At 43.3% G+C, this 22,500-nt stretch overlaps 1 protein-coding gene across 1 annotated transcript in view; it reads left to right on the forward strand.

The window, feature by feature from the left end:
* arfgef3 (ARFGEF family member 3) overlaps nt 1–22,500 on the forward strand; it is a 100,425-nt gene that overhangs the window by 60,039 nt on the left and 17,886 nt on the right. Inside the window, 12 exon segments of the mRNA XM_055162756.1 lie at nt 1–36; nt 1,304–1,483; nt 1,581–1,722; nt 3,335–3,457; nt 3,563–3,666; nt 6,605–6,749; nt 6,817–6,945; nt 8,525–8,701; nt 9,105–9,219; nt 11,752–11,854; nt 16,741–16,872; nt 20,053–20,183. The exon segment at nt 1–36 is cut by the window's left edge and continues 104 nt beyond it. Coding sequence (XP_055018731.1) covers nt 1–36; nt 1,304–1,483; nt 1,581–1,722; nt 3,335–3,457; nt 3,563–3,666; nt 6,605–6,749; nt 6,817–6,945; nt 8,525–8,701; nt 9,105–9,219; nt 11,752–11,854; nt 16,741–16,872; nt 20,053–20,183 — 1,517 coding nt within the window.

The following is a 22,500-nucleotide window of genomic DNA, read 5'->3' on the forward strand; positions in this document are numbered from 1 at the left end:
AGGGCCTGGAGTGTGGTAGCGCCTCATCTGGTGGAGGTGAGAACTGCCTGTGCTCTGTGCACCGTGTGTAGTACAGGCGAGTTTCACTGTTGACAAAAGCGTGCGTTGCTGCTGGGAATTATTTTGGTCGGCGGCAAGAAACACTAATTCAACATGACGGATGGAGCGAGAAAACACGTAAAGGGTATTGATCCCGGTTATTTATCCACTCTAACGGCAGAGGACCCAAGACCATTTGACCAGAAATTGGTCATAAACATCGACGGACGACAAATCACCCTTTTCAACCCCGACAGAGTCTGGACCAAACCAAATTTCTGGTCAGAATCTCCAACTCCCTGGACAAATATTCACTTGGGCGACATCCACAATGACTTGGTGGAAACTCCTGGGCCATTCACAGCAGAAAAGATGAAAACCTCCAAGAGTCTGGATGTGTTGTTGAACTTGTTGAGTCCACGGTTTGTTAGGATCTTCTACGTTTGCTCTGTGGATGTTTGAAAGTCGTTTAATTCACCGTTAGTGGTTCTTTTCACTCAGAATACGAAAAAGACATTTTCCTTCTTCCGTGCTTCTATTTGTGCGTCCGATAATGCAGCAGGAATTTACCATTATCAGGGAGAAATACGCAAGGTTACGCACTGTGTTTGACGCTACCGTGTTTCTTGCCTCCGACCAAAATATTTCCCAGCAGCAACGCGGGTTTTTAATAACAATGACGTCAGCTGAAACTCGCCTATAAAGTACCGTATTTTCCACACTATTAGTCGCTCTGGATTATAAGGCACACTGTCATTAAATGGTCTATTTTCAAACTTTTTTCACAAATAAATTACTTTTCCCTCCGTTACCATGACCTTTCTTAATAAAAAATCTCATGAGTCAAAAAGTCAGAGGTTTTTCAACCTAATCTTGTACCATATGGTAGAAAACTATATGAAGCAAATATTCAAACCAGTTTGTTAAGGATATGTAAGTGAGAACCAAGAGTTATCACTGTTTGGATTTATTGCCCAAAAAGTGCTGCATATTTCATTCCCTCCGTTACCGACATGAGTTTTTAATTTTTTGTCAACGACTTGAAAGAATCTCACAGGTTTAACTTGACCCTGTTGGAGTGTAACTCTTTCCTACATTCTGATACTTTACTTATTTCAATAGTTCCTCTAGTTTCTGAATAAGAGACATTTGAATGTCAAAAATCTGCCCCTGTTTCCCTCCGTTACCACTTGACTGGACCCTTATATAAAGTAGTGGAGTACGTAGTTTGCAGGAGTTTGTTTATGAGTGTGTCTCCCTGCAGGCGGCGTGTCACTCGGAGCGTCACGTGTCCCAGAAGGCCGTGTCCTTCCTCCACGACGTCCTCACCGAGGTCCTGAGCAGCTGGGCCGAGCTCCCGCACTTCCACTTCAACGAGGCCCTGTTCAGACCCTTCGAGCACATCATGCAACTGGAGCTGTGCGACGACGACGTGCAGGACCAGGTGAGGCCAGGGGAGGGCACCGGGGGGCAGACAGGGGCTCACAGACAGGTGCGTACAGACAGGTCGATGACAGGTGACCCCGTGTGTTGTGGTGCAGGTGGTGACCTCCATCGGGGAGCTGGTGGAGATGTGTTCTCCTCAGATCCTGTCGGGCTGGAGGCCTCTGTTCAGCGCTCTGAGGACGGTCCACAGCAGCAAGAGCGATACCAAAGACTACCTGCAGGGGGAGTACTCCATGGGTAAGACGCATAAGGGCTGGACTCCCCACAGAGACAAAATAAACCCACAAATTAAACCAACAGCTGCTTAAATTACCGTATTTTCTGCACTATAGTGCGCACTTAAGTCTTTAATTTCATCCAAAAACGAGTGTGCGGCTGATAATCCAGAGCGCCTTATGAATGAATTTATTGGGGCGTCTTAGTACGACTTTAGTGAAGTACAAAGCCGCTCCACTTGCAGCGTTCTGGCTCCTGTAGTCAGGAGCATCAGGTGTAAAACAGACTGTGATTCCTTTTAATATCAAAATGCACCTGTCAAGAGACACGCTCACAACGCCCACTTTAAACTCAAGGCTGTTCTAAAGTGAAAGTGCGTTTAGCTGCGTGGGAGCAGTGGACGAGAGAAGGAGAACACACATTCACCAAGACAGAGAGACAGAGACACAGGGAGACAGCGCCGAGCCACTTACGCCACGATCTGCCGACAGATCGTGGACGCCCGGACTGAGGATCAAGGTCAACTGTGGTCCGAGCTTTCACCAAAACCTGAATCATCACTGAACTGAACTCCAGGGAACAGGAACCACACTGACTCGGATCATGACAGAGGGATGTGGACGTGTGGACGCCGGAATCACCCAACTGTTTCAACTATTATGACTTGAATACGTGAACAATTTAGCGTCTCAGACAGGATTTTTTTTACGCGTTACAATTGAACAAAGTTGAGAGTTATTGTGAACGCCTTAAATAAAGTTTGACTGACTTATCGAACTGTTGTGTTTCATTTAATGCGTCTTATAGTCCGGTGCGATATATATGTGAAGTTTGAAAATAAACCATTCAATGACAGTGCGCCTTATAGTGCGGAAAATACGGTAATTTGATAACGTCATAAAACTGTTCTTCATATGTTCACTTTGGATCACCTGGAACATTTACCAGATAAATTTGTCCCTAAGTATCAATCATCTGACCCCGCCCCTGACTGTCCCTGACCCTCACTGTACCTCCCTCCCCTCACTGTTCCTGACCCCTCCCTACTGTCCTGACCCCGCCCCTCACTGCCCCTCCCTCACTGTCCCCCTCACTGTCCTGACCCCTCCCCCTGACCCCTCACTGTCCTGACCCCGCCCTCACTGTCCCTGACCCCTCCCCTCACTGTCCCTGACCCCGCCCCTCACTGTCCCTGACCCCGCCCTCACTGTCCCTGACCCCTGTCCCTGACCCGCCCCTCACTGACCCCCCTCCTGTCCCTGTCCCTGACCCCTCCCCTCACTGTCCCTGACCCCTCCTGCCCCTCCCCTGACCCCCCCTCACTGTCCCTGACCCCGCCCCTCACTGTCCCTGTCCCTGACCCCGCCCTCACTGTCCCTGACCCCTGCCCTGACCCCGCCCCTCACTGTCCCCTGACCCCGCCCCTCACCCCGCCCCTCACTGTCCCTGACCCCCCCCTCACTGTCCTGACCCCACCCTCACTGTCCCGTCACCTGACCCCCCTCACTGTCCTGACCCGCCCCTCACTGTCCCTCACTGTCCCTGACCCGCCCCTCACTGTACCTGACCCCCGCCCCTCACTGTCCCTGACCCCGCCCCTCACACACGTCTCCTCCTCTTGTGTGTCTCTCAGGTAAATCCCAGGCTCCGGTGTTCGACGTGTTTGAGGCCTTCATAAACACGGACAACATCCAGGTGTTCGCCAACGCCGCCACGGATTACATCATGTGTCTGATGAAGTTTGTCAAAGGACTAGGTTTGCCCCGCCCCCTTTTACTTCGACATCAGTCACCCTTTCTGTGTGTGTGTGTGTGTGACGTGTGTGTGACGTGTGTGTGACGTGTGTGTGTGCTGTGTGCAGGAGAGGTGGACTACAAGGAGATCGGAGACTGTGTGAACCCGTCTGGACACAGCTCCACAGACCTGTGCCTCCCAGCTCTGGATTATCTGCACAAATGTTCACAGGTATCGGCCAAACGGATTTGATTTTATAACATGTGCAGCTCTGTAGGTTTTCTCTGTGTCCTTCACACGTCACACAGTTCGTCTGATGTGAATGTGGTGAGGGATTTGTGCAGCTGTGGCTACAGTAGAAGCTCACCACCTCAGCGTGTGGAGTGAACAGTGTTGGGAGTAACGCAGTAATGTGGCGTTACAAGGAAAAAAATAGTAATATTTTACTCGGTACAAATGTGAGTAGGCCTGTGACGATAACAGATTTTGCTGGACGATTAATTGACCAAGAATTTATTGCGATATATTTGACAGTTTGAAACCAATTTGATTATAGTGACCATGAAATAAAAAGGCAAATACACCCTTTCAAAGATCAATAAACTTGACTTTCTAAAGACGATTTAACACAGGAAGTGTAAGACAAACAAAAACAACAGGTCTAAATAAAAAAGACTTGTTAACACAGGACTAGTCTAATGTGTCTTGTTCACAAAAATACACTTGAATAAACCACTGTTGAACCAAACACAACCAAAACAATAAATAAAATGGATTATTAAGTCTCTGTAACAAAACTGCCCTTAAAAGTGATTTTAGTCGTTGATTTACATTGAAATATAGTGGCCTCTCTCTCTGTGGCTGCTGCTGTGGCCTCGTCATTTTGGTCATTTAAATGTTCGTATGAACCCGTGACACAGGATCCTGTTTCTCTATGAGGGAACCTCTGTCCTGTCTGGTGTCGTGTCGGTGTCTTGTGGGATTTCAGTGGAATTCGGGTTCTCCCAGGGGCTAGTAGTGCCGCTCGATCGGGTTTGGGTTTATCGGCTGTTGGGGTTTGAGACATTTCTTCTCGTCGTTTGCATTTCGCTCGCAACATTTGACGCATGTGACTGTTAAACGAGAGGAGTCAGAGAGCGATAACTAACATTCTAACATTCACCCTCTTTGAGAGCGAGGAAAACAAACAAGCTGCAAATAGAATTTATCGCAGCCGGAAAAGTTATCGAGCTTGTTAAAAGTTATCGTACGATTAATTGATTTATTGATTATCTTTACAGGCCTAAATGTGAGCAATGCGTGTTACAATTTTTTGGTCTTTTTTAACCTGGATTAGACTGGTGGGTTTTTCGTTTTTCTTCATACAAATTTGCTAAAATCACGGCGATATCAGCAGCGGTGAAACGCCGAAGGTGCGCCCACGTAGACCGTCGGGTGACCGTGGGTGAAAGGACCGACACAGAACTCCACGCTCCACGGGGCGAAGAGCAGCCGACGCTCGATCGCGCCTTGGAGACGCCCTGCCCCACAGGCTCGGTTCTCTCAGGGGCGGAACTAGACTCACATTAGTCCTGGTTTGGTCCTGGTTTTAGACCTGGTTTAGACCTGATTTAGACCTGGTTTAGACATGGTTCAGTTCTGGTTTAATCCTGGTTCAGCTCTGGTTTAGTCCTGGTTTAGTCCTGGTTTAGTCCTGGTTTAGTCCTGGTTTAGTCCTGGTTTAGTCCTGGTTTAGACCTGGTTCAGCTCTGGTTTAGTCCTGGTTCAGTTTTGGTTCAGTCCTGGTTTAGTCCTGGTTTAGACCTGGTTTAGACCTGGTTTAGACCTGGTTCAGCTCTGGTTCAGTCCTGGTTTAGTCCTGGTTTAGTCCTGGTTTAGTCCTGGTTTAGACCTGGTTCAGCTCTGGTTTAGTCCTGGTTTAGTCCTGGTTCAGTTTTGGTTCAGTCCTGGTTTAGACCTGGTTCAGCTCTGGTTCAGTCCTGGTTTAGTCCTGGTTAGTCCTGGTTTAGTCCTGGTTTAGACCTGGTTCAGCTCTGGTTTAGTCCTGGTTTAGTCCTGGTTTAGTCCTGGTTCAGTCCTGGTTCAGTCCTGGTTTAGTCCTGGTTTAGTCCTGGTTCAGTCCTGGTTCAGTCCTGGTTTAGTCCTGGTTTAGACCTGGTTTAGACCTGGTTTAGACCTGGTTCAGCTCTGGTTCAGTCCTGGTTTAGACCTGGTTTAGACCTGGTTCAGCTCTGGTTCAGCTCTGGTTCAGTCCTGGTTCAGTCCTGGTTTAGTCCTGGTTCAGCTCTGGTTTAGTCCTGGTTCAGTTCTGGTTCAGTCCTGGTTTAGACCTGGTTTAGACCTGGTTCAGCTCTGGTTCAGTCCTGGTTTAGTCCTGGTTTAGTCCTGGTTTAGACCTGGTTCAGCTCTGGTTTAGTCCTGGTTTAGTCCTGGTTTAGTCCTGGTTCAGTCCTGGTTCAGTCCTGGTTTAGTCCTGGTTTAGTCCTGGTTCAGTCCTGGTTCAGTCCTGGTTTAGTCCTGGTTTAGACCTGGTTTAGACCTGGTTTAGTCCTGGTTTAGACCTGGTTTAGACCTGGTTTAGACCTGGTTCAGCTCTGGTTTAGTCCTGGTTTAGTCCTGGTTTAGTCCTGGTTCAGTCCTGGTTCAGTCCTGGTTTAGTCCTGGTTTAGTCCTGGTTCAGTCCTGGTTCAGTCCTGGTTTAGTCCTGGTTTAGTCCTGGTTTAGACCTGGTTTAGACCTGGTTTAGTCCTGGTTTAGTCCTGGTTTAGTCCTGGTTTAGACCTGGTTTTCCTGGTTTAGACCTGGTTTAGACCTGGTTTAGACCTGGTTCAGCTCTGGTTCAGTCCTGGTTTAGTCCTGGTTTAGACCTGGTTTAGTCCTGGTTCAGTCCTGGTTTAGTCCTGGTTCAGTCCTGGTTTAGTCCTGGTTTAGACCTGGTTCAGTCCTGGTTCAGTCCATATAAGGTGCAAAAGTTGAGGTCCTATGTCCAAATTTCCGGACTGTCCCTTTAAGGTGCTCTCCTTTTCTGGTGGAGGTTCTTCTTCCTGCTTGTCTCCTTGTCTCCTTGTCTCCTTTTCTCCTTGTCTCCTTGTCTTCACCAGGCTGAAGTAAAGGTCTGTGGAGAGGCGAGCAGGTGTATTTATAAGGTGTTTCCTGTTTGTGTGAGCAGCTGTTGTCAAAGATCTACAAGATGCCCTCTAAGCCGGTGTTCCTGGGCGCTCGTTTGGCCAGTCTGCCCATGAGGGGGCAGGCGCGCTCGGTCAGCAGCGAGGACGGCGTGGACTGTGTGCTGCAGGAGTTCGACGATGACACTGGTATCTGCTCCGTGTTGATCTTTGAAACCTGCGTGTGAAACATCTGACCGTCCCGTGTCCTCCTCAGGCCTGATCCAGGTGTGGATCCTCCTCCTGGAGCAGCTGACGGCCGCCGTGTCCACCTGCCCCCGGCAACACCAGCCCCCCACCCTCGAGCTGCTCTTCACCCTGCTCCGAGAGCTCACCCACGTGCCAGGTAACGCCCGCTTCAGACGCGCGCCCGCTTCAGACGCGCGCCCGCTTCAGACACGCTCGCTTCAGACGCACTCGCTTCAGACGCACTCGCTTCAGACGCACTCGCTTCAGACGCACTCGCTTCAGACGCACTCGCTTCAGACGCACTCGCTTCAGACACACACCACTTCAGACACACTCGCTTCAGACGCACTCGCTTCAGACACACACCACTTCAGACACACTCGCTTCAGACGCACTCGCTTCAGACGCACTCGCTTCAGACGCACTCGCTTCAGACACACACCATTTCAGACACACTCGCTTCAGACGCACCTGCTTCAGACACACCTGCTTCAGACGCACTCGCTTCAGACACACGCCCGCTTCAGACGCACCCGCTTCAGACACACCCGCTTCAGACACACTCGCTTCAGACACACGCCCGCTTCAGACGCACCCGCTTCAGACACACCCGCTTCAGACACACACTCGCTTCAGACACACGCCCGCTTCAGACGCACCCGCTTCAGACACACACCCGCTTCAGACACACACCGCTTCAGACACACGCCCGCTTCAGACACACTCGCTTCAGACACACTCGCTTCAGACACTATTTTAAGGTTTGTTTGAACTGGTTTCTCTCCGGCAGGTGTGGAGGAGCAAACATAAATTCACCTTAAGTAAAAGTACAGTTACTTCAGTATAATATTACTCCAGTAGAGGAAACTACACGTTAGTTATTGTAAGAACAACTGTGTGAATGTATCATCTTTATTTATGTCAATTTTGACATGAACCTAAACTGTTCTTCCTGGAGACCTGGAGCATGTTTTGGGGTGATGGGGGAAACACATTCGGACACGGGGAGAAACATGCAAACGCCACACAGAAAGGCCCGGGCGACTCGGGGATCGAACCCGGAACCTTCTTGCTGTGAGGCATGAGTGTTAGATACTCAGCCACCGTGCCTATGATGAGGCATTTAAATATAAAGTATTTTTACAGACAAAGCAGTGACTAAAACACAGATCCTGGTGTATTCCAGGTAGGGCTGAGTCTGATGATATGATACTTCTGATACGTCACGATTCGATATCATGATATATCCCAGTACTAAAACAATGGATGATATATTGTGATTTATCAGTAATTTCTTCTAATAATATTCAACTACACCTAAAACAAATATAATTTATGTATTTTTTTAATCATCATTCATTAAAATCATTAAAAACAAATGTAACAAATGATTTTTTGTGAAAAATATAATTTTAAAAATCGATTCGGATCCATTTGAATCAATTCGAGAATTGTGCAGTGAAGTATCACGATCTGTCACTGAATCGATTTTTTCTTACACCCTTTATTCTAGAAATTAAATTTGAAAGTCATACTCAAACTTTTGTCATTTGTAGACTGAGTAAAAAGTAAAAGTATGGTTTGATAAAACTACTCCAACAAGTGCAACGTCTTTAAAATGTGACTCAGACAAATGTAATCGAGTACCTCTTCTCCCCGTCGACTCACGTGCTCAGTTTCTTTGTTCATCACGTCCGTTCTGATCTTCCTTCTTCAGTCCTTCCTCTTGTCCTCAGGTCCGGGCTTCGCCATCTTCTCCGTCATCCAGCTGCTGCTTCCCGTCATGTCGCTATGGTTACAGCGGAGCCACGGTGACCACGCCTACTGGGACATGGCGGCGGCCAACTTCAAGCACGCCATCGGGCTGTGCTGCGAGCTGGTGGTGGAGCACGTGCACAGCTTCATTCACTCCGGTGGGACTAACGTGTTCATGCTTGTGTGTGTGTGTGTTTATGTACTTTAGGCTGCTTAAAGGGGCACTATGGAACATTTCCGGAGTGTTTGACGTCTGCTTGTCACTGTGGAAACGCATGTCGTCATTTCAGTGACACCTGTATTAGAGATTCACTGTTTTTGAAAGTGTGAACCAAACAGAACATTTTTGTCAAGACTCAAAGTTGCCGTATTAAACGTGTGGGTTAAATTAATTTCAGCTGCACAAATGTCCTTTTTGTGACTGAAAAACGCCTTTGTTCTGGTGATGTTTGAGTCTCTAAAAGTGAAATTTGTAGATGTGTGTTATGAGTCTTATGTGTGTGTCTTGTGTGTGTGTGTGTGTGTATTGTTTATATATTGTGTGTGTATTTTTTTTTCCAGATATGGGGTATGAGTCTCTGATAAACCTGATGCTGAAGGAGTTGTTTAAGCTGCTGGTGTCGTGTGTGTCTGAGCCTGCAGAGCCCATCTCCAGAGTGGGCTGCTCCTGCATCAGGTACTGCGCACACACACACACACACACACACACCACACACACACACACACACACGTACCGTAAAATACCAAATAATAGCCAGTTTTCAATTACCGTATTTTTCCGGGCTCTAGGTCGCGCTCTTCAGCCTCTAACCCCATAAAAAAATGACCGCGCGCCCCATACACGAATCCACTCGGGCCCAGCACGACTTCAGTAAACTACAAACACACACGGAGCAGACAGCGACCGCACAACGAAACACACCCACACACACACTCATCACTCCAGGCCGACGACGAACGGAACGGAGGAACGAACCGAAAAAGCGACGAGCGCAACGTGCCGCTTCTGTGCTCCAAGATACAAGATAAACATGATGAAGACAGAACAATTATAATGCCGATGTGTACTTCATTACAAAAACACTGGACATGACGGCCCGTTTATTCATGTTAGAAATGTTTTTTTTTGGTTCTTAAGACTTTTATCCAACAGGCTCTGTTCACGGTTCAGTCACAAACCAAGAAAACGTTTGGAAACATGCGATGACGACTTCCGGTGTAGTTCCCGACTCTGGACTCGCCGACCGACTGTGACCAAACCCACTGAAGTACCGTATTTTCCAGGCTATTAGACGCGCTCTTAATCCTTCAACCCCATCAAAAAACGACCGTGCGCCACAATCCAGAGCGCCCCACACACGAATCCACTCGGGCGTCCCAGCACGACTTCAGTAAACTACAAACACACACGGAGCAGACAGCGACCGCACAGTGACACACACACACACACACACACTCATCACTCCACGCCGACGAGGAACGGAACGGAGGAACGAACCGAAAAAGCCACGAGCGCAATGTGCCGCTTCTAGACACGACTGAACAACTGAGTCACTGCGAACACGCCGACAATCCGTTGGTCCCAGACACACCCTCCCTACACGAAAGTTTTAAAATGTAAAAAATGACCGATAACGATGGACAAAACTGAAATTCCGTTTACCAAGATTAGAATTTCTGTCGAGATGAATGGAGAACTGTGCTTAAAGACGGGGTGTTTTTGGAGCTTTCTCCCATGTTTTAATGTTCCATCGTCTAAAAAAAACATGTCTCAAGAGGTTTTAGAGACATCCACGCATGTTTGAGTAATCTAGTGATCTCTCTGTACGAGATTTCTCCATAAATACGACAGTAAACGGGAAAATTCTCCGTGAATAATACAAAAACGTGACAGAAAACCGCAGTAGTTTCGTTAGAGGGACGCGCGCTGATGGTGTTGTGATGGCGCTCTGAAGGGGGAGTGACTTAGCAGCAAAACCGAAACTTATAAAACATGTTAATCTGTTGTTGCAGGTGATTATAGCGTTTACAAAACAATAAAAAGAGCTAAAAATGTGAGGAACGGAACGGAGGAACGAACCGAAAAAGCCACGAGCGCGACGAGCCGCTTCTAGACACGACTGAACAACTGAGTCACTGCGAACACACCGACAATCCAGCGACAGACACTACTCCCTACGCGCCACAACTGAACAAAGCCCAGAGTCACAGTGAACGAACAAACAAACAAAACCACTCACCCATCACACTGTTGGGTTTCCTTTAAAGTCCCACGTTTATTTGTGAAAAAAGTTCAAAAATAGACCATTTAATGACAGTGCGCCGCATAATCCAGAGCGACTAATAGTGCGGAAAATACGGTAACCGCCGAGTCCACTTTTAATGCCGTGTGCAGGAGGAGGATGCAAACTCCCATTTCCCGTTTTTTGTTTTTTATTTAACCAAGTTGTGATGATTCGTACAGCGACAAACAGAGAGTCTGATGTTTACAGCGACAGGAGCAGTTTGACTTCAGGTCAGTCCTGCCCACACCAGTCTGGTCGTGTGACTAAGTGGATGGGCTTCATTCTCTGCTGCATCCGATCAGACTCAGCTTCACTGAAATAAGTGGAGGAACAGACGACGTTGCTGTGAAATCCCGGAAAATTTCAAAGTGACGTAAAAAAGAAAGATGGAGCAACACAGCGGGAAATGGAAGCAGTTTTTAGGAGTTTTGGTAAAATGACTTCAGTTTGTCGTTTGGGAGGAAGCAGCGATGCGATCGTAGCTGCTGAGGCGTAAGAGGAAAGTCGTGGCGAAGGGGCGAGGAAGGACAGAGGACGAAGCTGCTGGAATCGTGCCCTTGTAAATTATCGTCAGACTGGTTCAAAGAATTCGAGTATCATATTTTCCCAGTTTTGTTGAGCAAGATTTTCGTGACAAAGGAATTAATCGCCTTCCCCAAATTGCCGCCTGGTCTCAAATAAAAGCCTGGTCTGTTAAGTGACAGAAACAAATAAACGCCCCGGATATTATTTGGTATTTTACGGTATATACTAACACGCACAAACAGTCTTTAACATTCGATTTGTGTCAGATGCTTAAACTAAATCATGTTCAAATGTTGTAGTAGAACTGTAAGACTGATTGTGTTGTGTGTGTGACTCTGTGTGTGACTCTGTGTGTGACTCTGTGTGTGTGTGTGTGTGTGTGTGTGTGTGTGTGTCAGGTACGTGCTGGTGACCGTGGGCCCCGTCTTCACCGAGGAGATGTGGCGTCTGGCGTGCTGTGCCCTGCAGGACGCCTTCTCTGCCACACTGGAGCCGGTCAAGGTAAAATCACAGGCTGAATGAATAACTTGCATTTTATTCATTATCCAAGTCTGAACAGTGTTTTATTTTGAAAAATTTAAAATGAAATCCATTACTTCTGTTTGTGACTCACTCTTGTCTCGGTCACGTGATAACTTAAATTTTTTTTCGATAAATCGACAGTGCGCCTTATAATTCGTTGCAGCGTCTGTATTCATTCTGGTTGTGCTGACTGACCTCGAACCGATTTGGTGTGGTGCACGATGCTTAAAAATCTGTCAGAGTGTTTAAGTACGACTTTGGTAAACTATGAAGCCGTATTCAAAAATCTGTCAGTGTTTACGTACGACTTTGGTAAACTACGAAGCCGCACCACTGGAATGATTGTCGGAGCATTACGGCGACTGAAGTCAGGAGCCTCGCGGAGTAAAGGGCGAAATTCTGCGTCAACTCAGCGCACACTGTCACCGCCGCCTTGTTGCCGTCGTCACAGAGAGAACACTCATATTCCACTGAGTCGTGTCCTTTAGTCTGACAGAAGCTGAACCACAGCAGCTGTTTTTATCAGAGCTCATACTTTATGCAAATGAGTCATGTGGTTTTAAGTTTTGTTTCTGTGAAACATAAACAAATGTGTCAAAGCTGCATTAAACACATTATTACTCCATGTATATTTGAGTCGTCCTCATAGGAAATAAAAAAAAAAAAACCTGGACTAAACCAGGACTAAAACCAGGTCTAAACCAGGTCTAAACCAGGACCAGGACTAAACCAGGACTAAACCTGGACTAAACCTGGACTAAACCAGGACTAAACCAGGACTAAACCAGGGCCAATTTGAAGAGAATAAACATGAATTTTCAGGATGTGGTTGGTACATTCATGTAGTTTTAAAAAACATGACAATATCAAGTAATCCAAAGTATTCAGATTACATTATTCACTTTAAGTAATTTAATGGATTCTGTTACAAACTACATTTTGGGGTGTGTAATCTGTAATCTGTAGGGGATTACATTTTAAAAGTAACCTTCCCAACACTTCTTATAATCCGGTGTGATTTATGTATGAAAATAGACGAAAATTCAACATTATTGATTTTGTGCCTCAAAAATATCCCAAAAATCTATGGTACTGTCTCTTTACAATTCTCCTCAAACTCTGGTGCTTTTACGTTCTGTGATGCTCAATCTCCTTCGTACTTTCTGACCACATCTCGGCTTGTCTAAAGTGTCTTGCCCGAGGACACAATGCCCAAAAGCGCTCAAGTCAAGCTCAGACTTGTGGTTGTAAAAGGCCTGTAGAGCGCCCCCACCAGTCCAAACGCAGAGCAGTGCACTGTGATGAGCCCGGCGCGGTGTCCAGAGGCACAGAGCCCCGGACCTCCTAATCCTGCCCCGCGTGAGCCGGCGGCGTGTGGGACAGATGTCCAGCCAAAGCCCCTTAATGCGGTCAACATGGTAACGCTAACGCCGCCGTAAGCCGCCGTCCCAGATCAGAGCGGCGCCGCGGGATCAGGCCCAAACTCACTCGCTCTGTTCCAATGTGGAACAAATGGAAACAGGTTAAAGAGCCCGAATGACACTGTGCTCTGATCTGATCTAATGTTGTTTCCTCGTCACAAACAGAGCGGGAGTCGAGTTTTGTTTCATTCACAAACATTTAACTCACAAACCTGCAGATTTACGCCGAGTTCTTCTTCAGGTGACTCTGTTTACTCAGGCAGAGTCCTGCACGGCTCCAGCACCACACACTCGCCCGTTAACCCGAGATTATATCAAAGTTAAATCCACACCTCGCCCGACCCGTTAACAGGAATCAGAATACTCTAGATCAGGGGTGTCAAACATACGGCCCGGGGGCCAGATCCGGCCCTCCAAGACCTTTAATCTGGCCCTCGGCTGAGTTTTCTACTAAAATATTTGAATGATATTTTCTATTAAAATCTTGTTAATTTTCTGTGGTGTTTATCACAGCAGCGTCTCCAGCGTCTCTGTACGTGGCCCCTCCCACCAGAGCAGCACAAGCACAAATGAAGACTTGTCTCTTTCCAAACGCTCTTAAAGGACGATCGTTTTGACTGTTGACCGTGACACCCTCATCAGAAAAATGTCCAACATGAGAAAAGTGGAGCCGAGTGCAGGATTTTACTACAAAAATTTACTTATTCCTATTTACATACAGGTTATTTTTAAAACATTGTGTTGAAATTGTATTTTTCTTAAAGTTTCAGGTTGTTCATAATATTATAATATTTTGTAAAAGAAAGAGTTCATCAATTTAAAAAAAATTCTGTAATAGATTTGTGTTTCTCTGCACAAATATTTGAACTTATTGTTATTTTGGGGTTTATATGACATGAGTTTGACACCCCTGCACTAGACTGTTTGCAAGAACCCCGGAAGTTGTAGACCGTGCACCGGCCAATCAGAGAAGAGACAGACATTCTGTGTTGTCAACAATTCCTGAGATCAAGGATTTAAAGCCGGAACAAAGAGAATGTTTGGTGAATTTTATCAAGGGGAAAGACGTTATTGTTCTTCTTCCTACGGGATTTGGGAAAATCTTCATATAACAGTCAGACCCGTTAGCGGAGCATTACATACATCACGACCAAACAGCAGCGATTGGTTAAAAAACATACCCGCCTACTGTCGAGCGAACGAATCCTAATGCAGCGAGGTCACACGGTTTCCATGAAGTGAAACTGTCTGATGAATCAGTCTAGTACAGAAGGGCACAATTAATTAAATTATCCATCCATCACACTTGGCTAAGATCACAATAAATAATAAATATGTAAAAAATACATGTTTTTTTCAAGACAACGTACTAAAATTGATAGAGAAATAGATCACAAAGTATAAAAGCGGCTGTTACGAAACTCCTTTTAAAACTTTATTGGCATCTGCCCCATTTCTGACACCGACCTGTCCATCGTCTGAAGGTGGAAATGAGCAATTCTGCTGTAACCTCCTACAATTATATAACTTCTTTGTGTGGCTCAGTGTTTTTATGTGCATTGTGTCTGATAAATAAACAAATAAACTAAACTACACTAATCTAAAAGAGAAGTTTGGGAGTGAGTCTGCAGTTTTCTACGTGATGTGCGTTTACCTTTTATGACAGAAGAAACTAGAACATGGAGAAAGATCTGAGAAATCCATTTTGCAGAATAAGTCTGATTTAAATCCGCCGGATGAGACAAAAGCTTCTGTGCTCAGAGAGAAAAGAGCAGTGAGTGAGTTTGTTTTTAGTTTCACGATGAGTTTTATAAATGCGACGATCCCTCAGGTGTGTTGTGTCATGTTTTTGTGCTCAGAATAATCCTCTTAGATTAGAAACAGTTTGTCTTTGTTCTGTAGCTCAGTTTGACCTCAGTCTGAACAAACATTACATCTGCCGCCTCTAAACTCGTGGGACCGCAGCTCCGTCCGCATTAACACAAACTCACACTAAAGCTGCGTCAGATTTCATATAGACTTTTCATGTCAGCCTTAATGCGTCTTTTAATCCTCTGATGGAGTTAAGTAACGCGTTTTGTGTTGTGTAAAAAGTACACAGAGTACAAAGATGCACTCTGTCGTTTTGTGGTTGGGGTCATTCACCTGCTGCAGTGGAAGATAACGAGGACTGTATTTTTTGGACTATAAGTTGCACTTAAAATCCTTTAATTTTCTCAAAAATCGACAGTGCGCCTTATGTATTAATTCTAGGGATGTAGCAATAACCAAAATATCATGATATCATAAAGTCTCACAATAATATCGTGGGCTGTCACAATATATCGAATCACAAGTTTCTTTGCTTAAATGCAGATTTTATAGCAGCAACAGTTTATGAACATCTGGAACTACATTTCCCATGATTCATTTCAGCGCAGACAACATGAAGAAATATGTTTTCTACTTGAATTCTTGGGGTTTTTACAGTAATAATTCACACCAAAATCTTGTCAAAGTATTTTAAAAGTAAAAAAGTGTGTGGGTAATGACCAAAAGGACGAGATCGCAGATACAAGTGCTCGAAATGAGTTTCCTCCGCAGGGTGTCTGGGTGCTCCCTTAGAGACAGGGTGAGGAGCTCAGTCACACGGGAGGAGCTCGGAGTAGAGCCGCTGCTCCTCCACGTGGAGAGGAGCCAGTTGAGGTGACTCGGGCATCTGTTCCGGATGCCTCCTGGACGTCTCCCTCAGGAGGTGTTCATGTCCCACCAGGAGGAGGCCCCGGGGAAGACCCAGGACACACTGGAGGGACTATGTCTCTGGACTGGCCTGGGAACACCTCGAGGTTCCCCCAGAAGAGCTGGAGGAAGTGTGTGTGGAGAGGGAAGTCTAAGAGACCCTTCTCAGACTGTTGCCCCCGCGACCCGACCCAGGATAAGCGGAAGAAAATGGATGGATGGAAAAGTGTCCCATATACAATTATATCAGCCTCTTCAAAATATCAACATAAATATTGCATTATAAGATTTGCATATCGTTACATCCCTAATTAATTCATTCTGATTGTGTTTACTGACCTCAAACCGATTTTATGTGGCACATGACGCTCAAAAATCTGCCATAATGTTTTAGTACGACAGAATTAAAACATAAGGCGTGCTGTTGATTTTTGAGAAAATTAAAGGATTTTAAGTGCACCTTATAGTCTGAAAAATACGGTACTTTAGTACTTTTACTTCAATAGATTTTTTCCTGTGATACTTTTACTAGTCACTTTTTGTCTTTGTATCTGAACTTTTACTTAAATAACAAAACTGTACGTCACCACTGGTCTGATGTTTGTCTCCATGGAGATGTTATTGCATTTCCTGGATTTCCACAGTATGGCATTAACCTCATTATCCCGTTAACTGTATTCTGTGTTGTTTTTGATGTTGTGTGTTGTGTGTGTGTTGTGCTTGCAGAACCTGCTGGCGTGTTTCCACAGCAGTGCAGACAGCTCCAGCGCAGACGCCTGTGAGGTGAAGGTGGCCGCTCCGTCTCACTCTCCGTCCGCTGAGGCCGAGTACTGGAGGATCAAGGCCATGGCCCAGCAGGTCACAGTCAAACACACAAAACACACAAAACATCTACAAAACATCCACAAAACATCCAAAAAACATCTACAAAACACACAAAACATCTACAAAACATCTACAAAACATCTACAAAACATCCACAAAACACACAAAACATCCACAAAACATCCACAAAACATCTACAAAACACACAAAACATCTACAAAACATCCACAAAACATCCACAAAACATCTACAAAACATCTACAAAACACACACAAAACATCCAAAAAACATCTACAAAACACACAAAACATCTACAAAACATCCACAAAACACACAAAACATCTACAAAACATCACAAAACACACAAAACATCACACAAAACATCCACAAAACATCTACAAAACACAAAACATCTACAAAACATCCACAAAACACACAAAACATCTACAAAACATCTACAAAACACACAAAACATCTACAAAAACATACACAAAACATCCAAAAAACATCTACAAAACACACAAAACATCTACAAAACATCTACAAAACATACACAAAACATCTACAAAACACACAAAACATACACAAAACACACAAAAACATCACAAAAACATCACAAAACATCCAAAAAAAAACATCTACAAAACACACAAAACATCACAAAACACACAAAACATCTACAAAACACACAAAACATCTACAAAACACACAAAACATCTACAAAACATCTACAAAACATCCAAAACACACACAAAAACACACAAAACATCTACAAAACACACAAAACATCTACAAAACACACAAAACACATCCACAAAACACACAAAACATCTACAAAACATCTACAAAACATCTACAAAATATCCAAAACACAAAACATCACAAAACATCTACAAAACACACAAAACACTACAAAACACACAAAACACACAAAACATCTACAAAACACACAAAACATCCACAAAACACACAAAACATCCACAAAACATCACAAAACACACAAAACAACACACAAAACATCTACAAAACACACACAAAACACACAAAACATCTACAAAACACACAAAACATCCACAAAACACACAAAACATCCACAAAACACACCACAAAACATCTACAAAAACACACAAACACACAAAACATCCACAAAACACACAAAACATCTACAAAACACACAAAACATCACAAAACACACAAAACATCCACAAAACACACAAAACATCACACAAAACACACAAAACATCCACAAAAACACACACAAAACATCCACAAAACACACAAAACATCCACAAAACACATCTACAAAACACACAAAACATCTACAAAACACACAAAACATCTACAAACACACACAAAACACACAAAACACACAAAACATCTACAAAACACACAAAACATCCACAAAACACACAAAACATACACAAAACACACACAAAACATCCACAAAACATCTACAAAACACACAAAACATACACAAAACATCCACAAAAACACACAAAACATCTACAAAAATATCCACAAAAACACACAAAACACACACAAAACATCCACAAAACACACAAAACATCCACAAAACACACAAAACATCCACAAAACACACAAAACATCCAAAACAACAAAACATCTACAAAACACACAAAACACACAAAACATCCACAAAACACACAAAACACTACAAAATATCCACAAAACACACAAAACATCTACAAAACACACAAAACATCTACAAACATACCACAAAACACACAAAACATCTACAAAACATCACAAAACACACAAAACATCCACAAAACATCTACAAAACACACAAAACATCTACAAAACATCCACAAAACACACAAAACATCCACAAAACACACAAAACATCTACAAAACACACAAAACATCCACAAAACATCCACAAAACACACAAAACATCTACAAAACATCCACAAAACACACAAAACATCCACAAAACACACAAAACATCTACAAAACACACAAAACATCCACAAAACATCTACAAAACATCCACAAAACATCCACAAAACACACAAAACACACAAAACACACAAAACATCCACAAAACACACAAAACATCTACAAAACACACAAAACATCCACAAAACACACAAAAACATCTACAAAACACACAAAACATCCACAAAATATCTACAAAACATCCACAAAACATCCACAAAACACACAAAACATCTACAAAACACACAAAACATCTACAAAAACACAAAACATCCACAAAACTGTGTCCACATCAGAATTTTCAGTTTTATTTATTTATTTGAGTCACTCTCAGGAGGCAGAGTCAGACACTGGGCATCACACCTCGGCTCACAACAACTAAAAACGACTGTGGGAGTGTGGCTCATGTCCGTACGGCTCCATGTTCCCACTTCACTGTTTTGTCACATTTAAAGATGATTTTAAATAACTTTTTTCTGTTCACAGCACAGTCCCCTGAGGCTGGTTTGGGTTAGTACAAGTACAGCACAATTCGTACACAAAGTATTTCAAAGTGCTTCACAGAACAAGAAACACATCAAAATCACAACACAAACAAATCAAAACAGAAATAATCATCATAACATTAAAAAGAGAGAGACAATAAATTAGAGAGAAATTTACTACACTGAACTCCTGTGTTATATAAAGACATATTTTTAATAAAACAAAAGCTCAGAATAATAACTGGCCACAATAACAACCACAGGAGCCTCTGTTTGTTAGAAGACATTGTAAGGGGCCCCCTGGCGCTGGCCCCTGGCGCTGGCCCCTGGCGCTGGCCCCTGGCGCTGGCCCCTGGTGCCCTGATAACCAGCTCTGTCATAACTAATGTCCATCATGTTAATTCATGTTTCAGAACCAGATTCTAAACACAGTAACAGTTCTTGTGGTCAGTTAGCCTCGAAAAAGCTTGCTTTATTTATTTATTTATTTTGTATTATTTATTTATTTATTTTATTTATTTATTTATTTTTATGTTATTTTATTTTTATTTTATTATTATTATTATTATTTTTTTTTTAAGTCTAAGAGAAAAAAATGACAGAAAAGTTACTCCTGGCACAAAGCCATGAGTTTTATTTGGAAAGGAAATGTCACAATGTTCTTTTGTGTCCCTAACCCGAGTTTACAAGAATGTGTAAATACCAAATCCACGTTTTTGATGGTCTCTCGTCTGATCCTCTGGTCTTTCTTGTCTTTCTTGTATCTCAGGTTTTCATGTTGGACACTCAGTGCTCCCCAAAGACGCCCAGTAACAAAGAGGGTTTCGAGCACGCGCAGTCCTGCGTCCTGATCATCGAGGTTCCCGGGGACCAGCAGGCGAACGGGCACACGCACAAGAGGTACTGAACACACTACTGCAAACTACAGGAGCTCAACTGTGTGAAGGAAACTGAAAGATCTGACACGAACAGGTCCAGAGTGGGACTAATGTCCTGGAGGAGAATACTGCATGTGTGTGTACTGCGTGTACTGCGTGTACTGCGTGTACTGCGTGTACTGCGTGTACTCCCTTCACTACAGTGACTACTTCACTTTGGTTAAATAAATAATTGAATAAAATAAATGAATAAATACATATAAAAATATCTCAACCCTCAGATTTGATTCTACACAACAAAAACTGGAGGGTTAAAATTTCAGAGTGAAATATTTCAGAGTTGTTTTTTAAACAAAAAGTGTTATTTTAACTATTTCAAAGTTAAATTACGTTGGGGTTATTTGCCAGAGTTGATATGGTTGAAGTTAATTCAACTTCCCTTAGTGTTAATTTGGCTCCTCCCACCACTTCAAACTCCTGTGAGAGTAGAACCAGTTTGAACCAGTTTGAACCAGTTTTGTTCATATCTTAAATTAACTCAAATAAAGTGTAAAAATAAAACACCTCTGTGTGTTGTTTAGGTAAATCAGGATAACTCTACAGAGTGTTATCTGTTTCCTCTCAAAACATTAATATAACTCTGGATTTCGGGTTAAACAGGAACTTTGGTCCAGTGTTACTTCATTAACATTTCCAAAAGTTTTAAATTAACTCTAGAACAGATTGGACTCAGATAAACCCGGAGAAAATGTTAGAACTGATTCTGAGAGTCCATTTTAACACTTGTAACTTTATCGTCAGATAATAAATCCAGTATTTGTTTTGCATGGAACAGTAACAATAAACAGCAGAGTATGTGAGAAGATTCCTCACCTCTATAAATGTATGGGCCACATGTTCTGTCCTTTCATAAATACAAAACACAGAGTAAAAATGACAGAGTTATAAATGTTCATTAAATCTAAACACAGACTAAATGTAACTGTGACGTGTGTTTGTGTCCTGCTGCTCTAACAGGAAGATAGGGTAAGAACATCGACAAAAACCTTCCTCATCTGATTGATTGATTTTTATTTATTTCTTCCTCATTGTTTCGTGTTCATGTGTAAAGTTGTTCAGATCGCAGCGTCAGGGGTCAGAGTCTACGGAGACATGAGGGAGCGGCATTTGCTCAACTTTATGAAACATTTTTGAAAATCAATCTGTACCTAATATCAGTTTTTTTTACTCTTGCCAAAGTAAAGTTCCATGAGAAATTTGATGAAATTCTCTTGATGTTACTGGGTCCATCAAGACTCTGGAGTTTAGTCCCTGCAGAAGACTTACCCCTCACGCTCTCCTCGGGGTCACATGACCCGAAGAACATTTTTTATTTCTTACCGCTCTCTTGGGGCAGGTCGATCAGACCCAAAAAAAATTTTTCTCGCCAGGCGAGTATTTATTTGAAAATAAATTTCAAATATAATAATAAATTAAAAATATTATATTTATAAAAAAAATAAGAGACACGATGGACCCAGTAGATTTTATTCAGTTGAGCAAATATTCCACAGATTTTCTTTTATTTGGTTTCACATTTTAAAATTGGGCACAAGTTGAATTTCTGACATTGGGGCAAACGATGCACCTTAGAGGACACGGGTCTGATCTGGTCCAACGCTTCAAGTTTCAGAGCTGAAAAATTTAAACTTTTACCGAAATGTATTACGTGTCAGTGAGTTTCAAATATCTGACCTCAAACTTTGCTCAGTTATGACGCCGCGGTCTGAACTTTAGATTAAAGTACGACCTTTATAAAGACCAAGTGATTACGCTGAATATTATCTTATCTTTATTTAGTTTATTCCAGTCTCTTGCATGTTTTTGAGTCCTGACGTGAACTTTCCCTTTTCACTGTACAATCCTTCATAAACTCCTGAAGGATTTGTGAGATTACAGATTACACTAAATCTTCAGAAATAGTATTTTTACGTCAACATAAAACCAGTGGGATTTGACCTGGACACAATTTAGAACATAAAATGCATTTCCAGAAAACGTTTTGAGAAACAAATGCAAGCGGCTTTTTGATTCTGTGTGTCTGTTCTCTGTAGATGTAAAGGAGATCATTCAAACAGCTGCTTTTAGAATATTTTTTGTCTGTTTCCTGGGATCTTTGTTGTGGAAAACATTTTTACAGCAGAATCTTGTTTGTTTGTTTCCCAGCTGAGCTGCATGGTGCATGGCTACAGTGCATTTCAACTTCTGCTTCTGTTTTTGTTAACTTTATTTACATTTTAAACTGAATTCAACCAAAATATGTGTGCAGTATTTATTCATGTATTACACCATGACATCAC

The sequence above is a fragment of the Boleophthalmus pectinirostris genome, unplaced genomic scaffold (assembly GCF_026225935.1).
Source record: "Boleophthalmus pectinirostris isolate CB_2022bp ecotype Guang Dong unplaced genomic scaffold, ASM2622593v1 HiC_scaffold_5, whole genome shotgun sequence".
In the NCBI taxonomy this organism is placed as follows: Eukaryota; Metazoa; Chordata; class Actinopteri; order Gobiiformes; family Gobiidae; genus Boleophthalmus; species Boleophthalmus pectinirostris.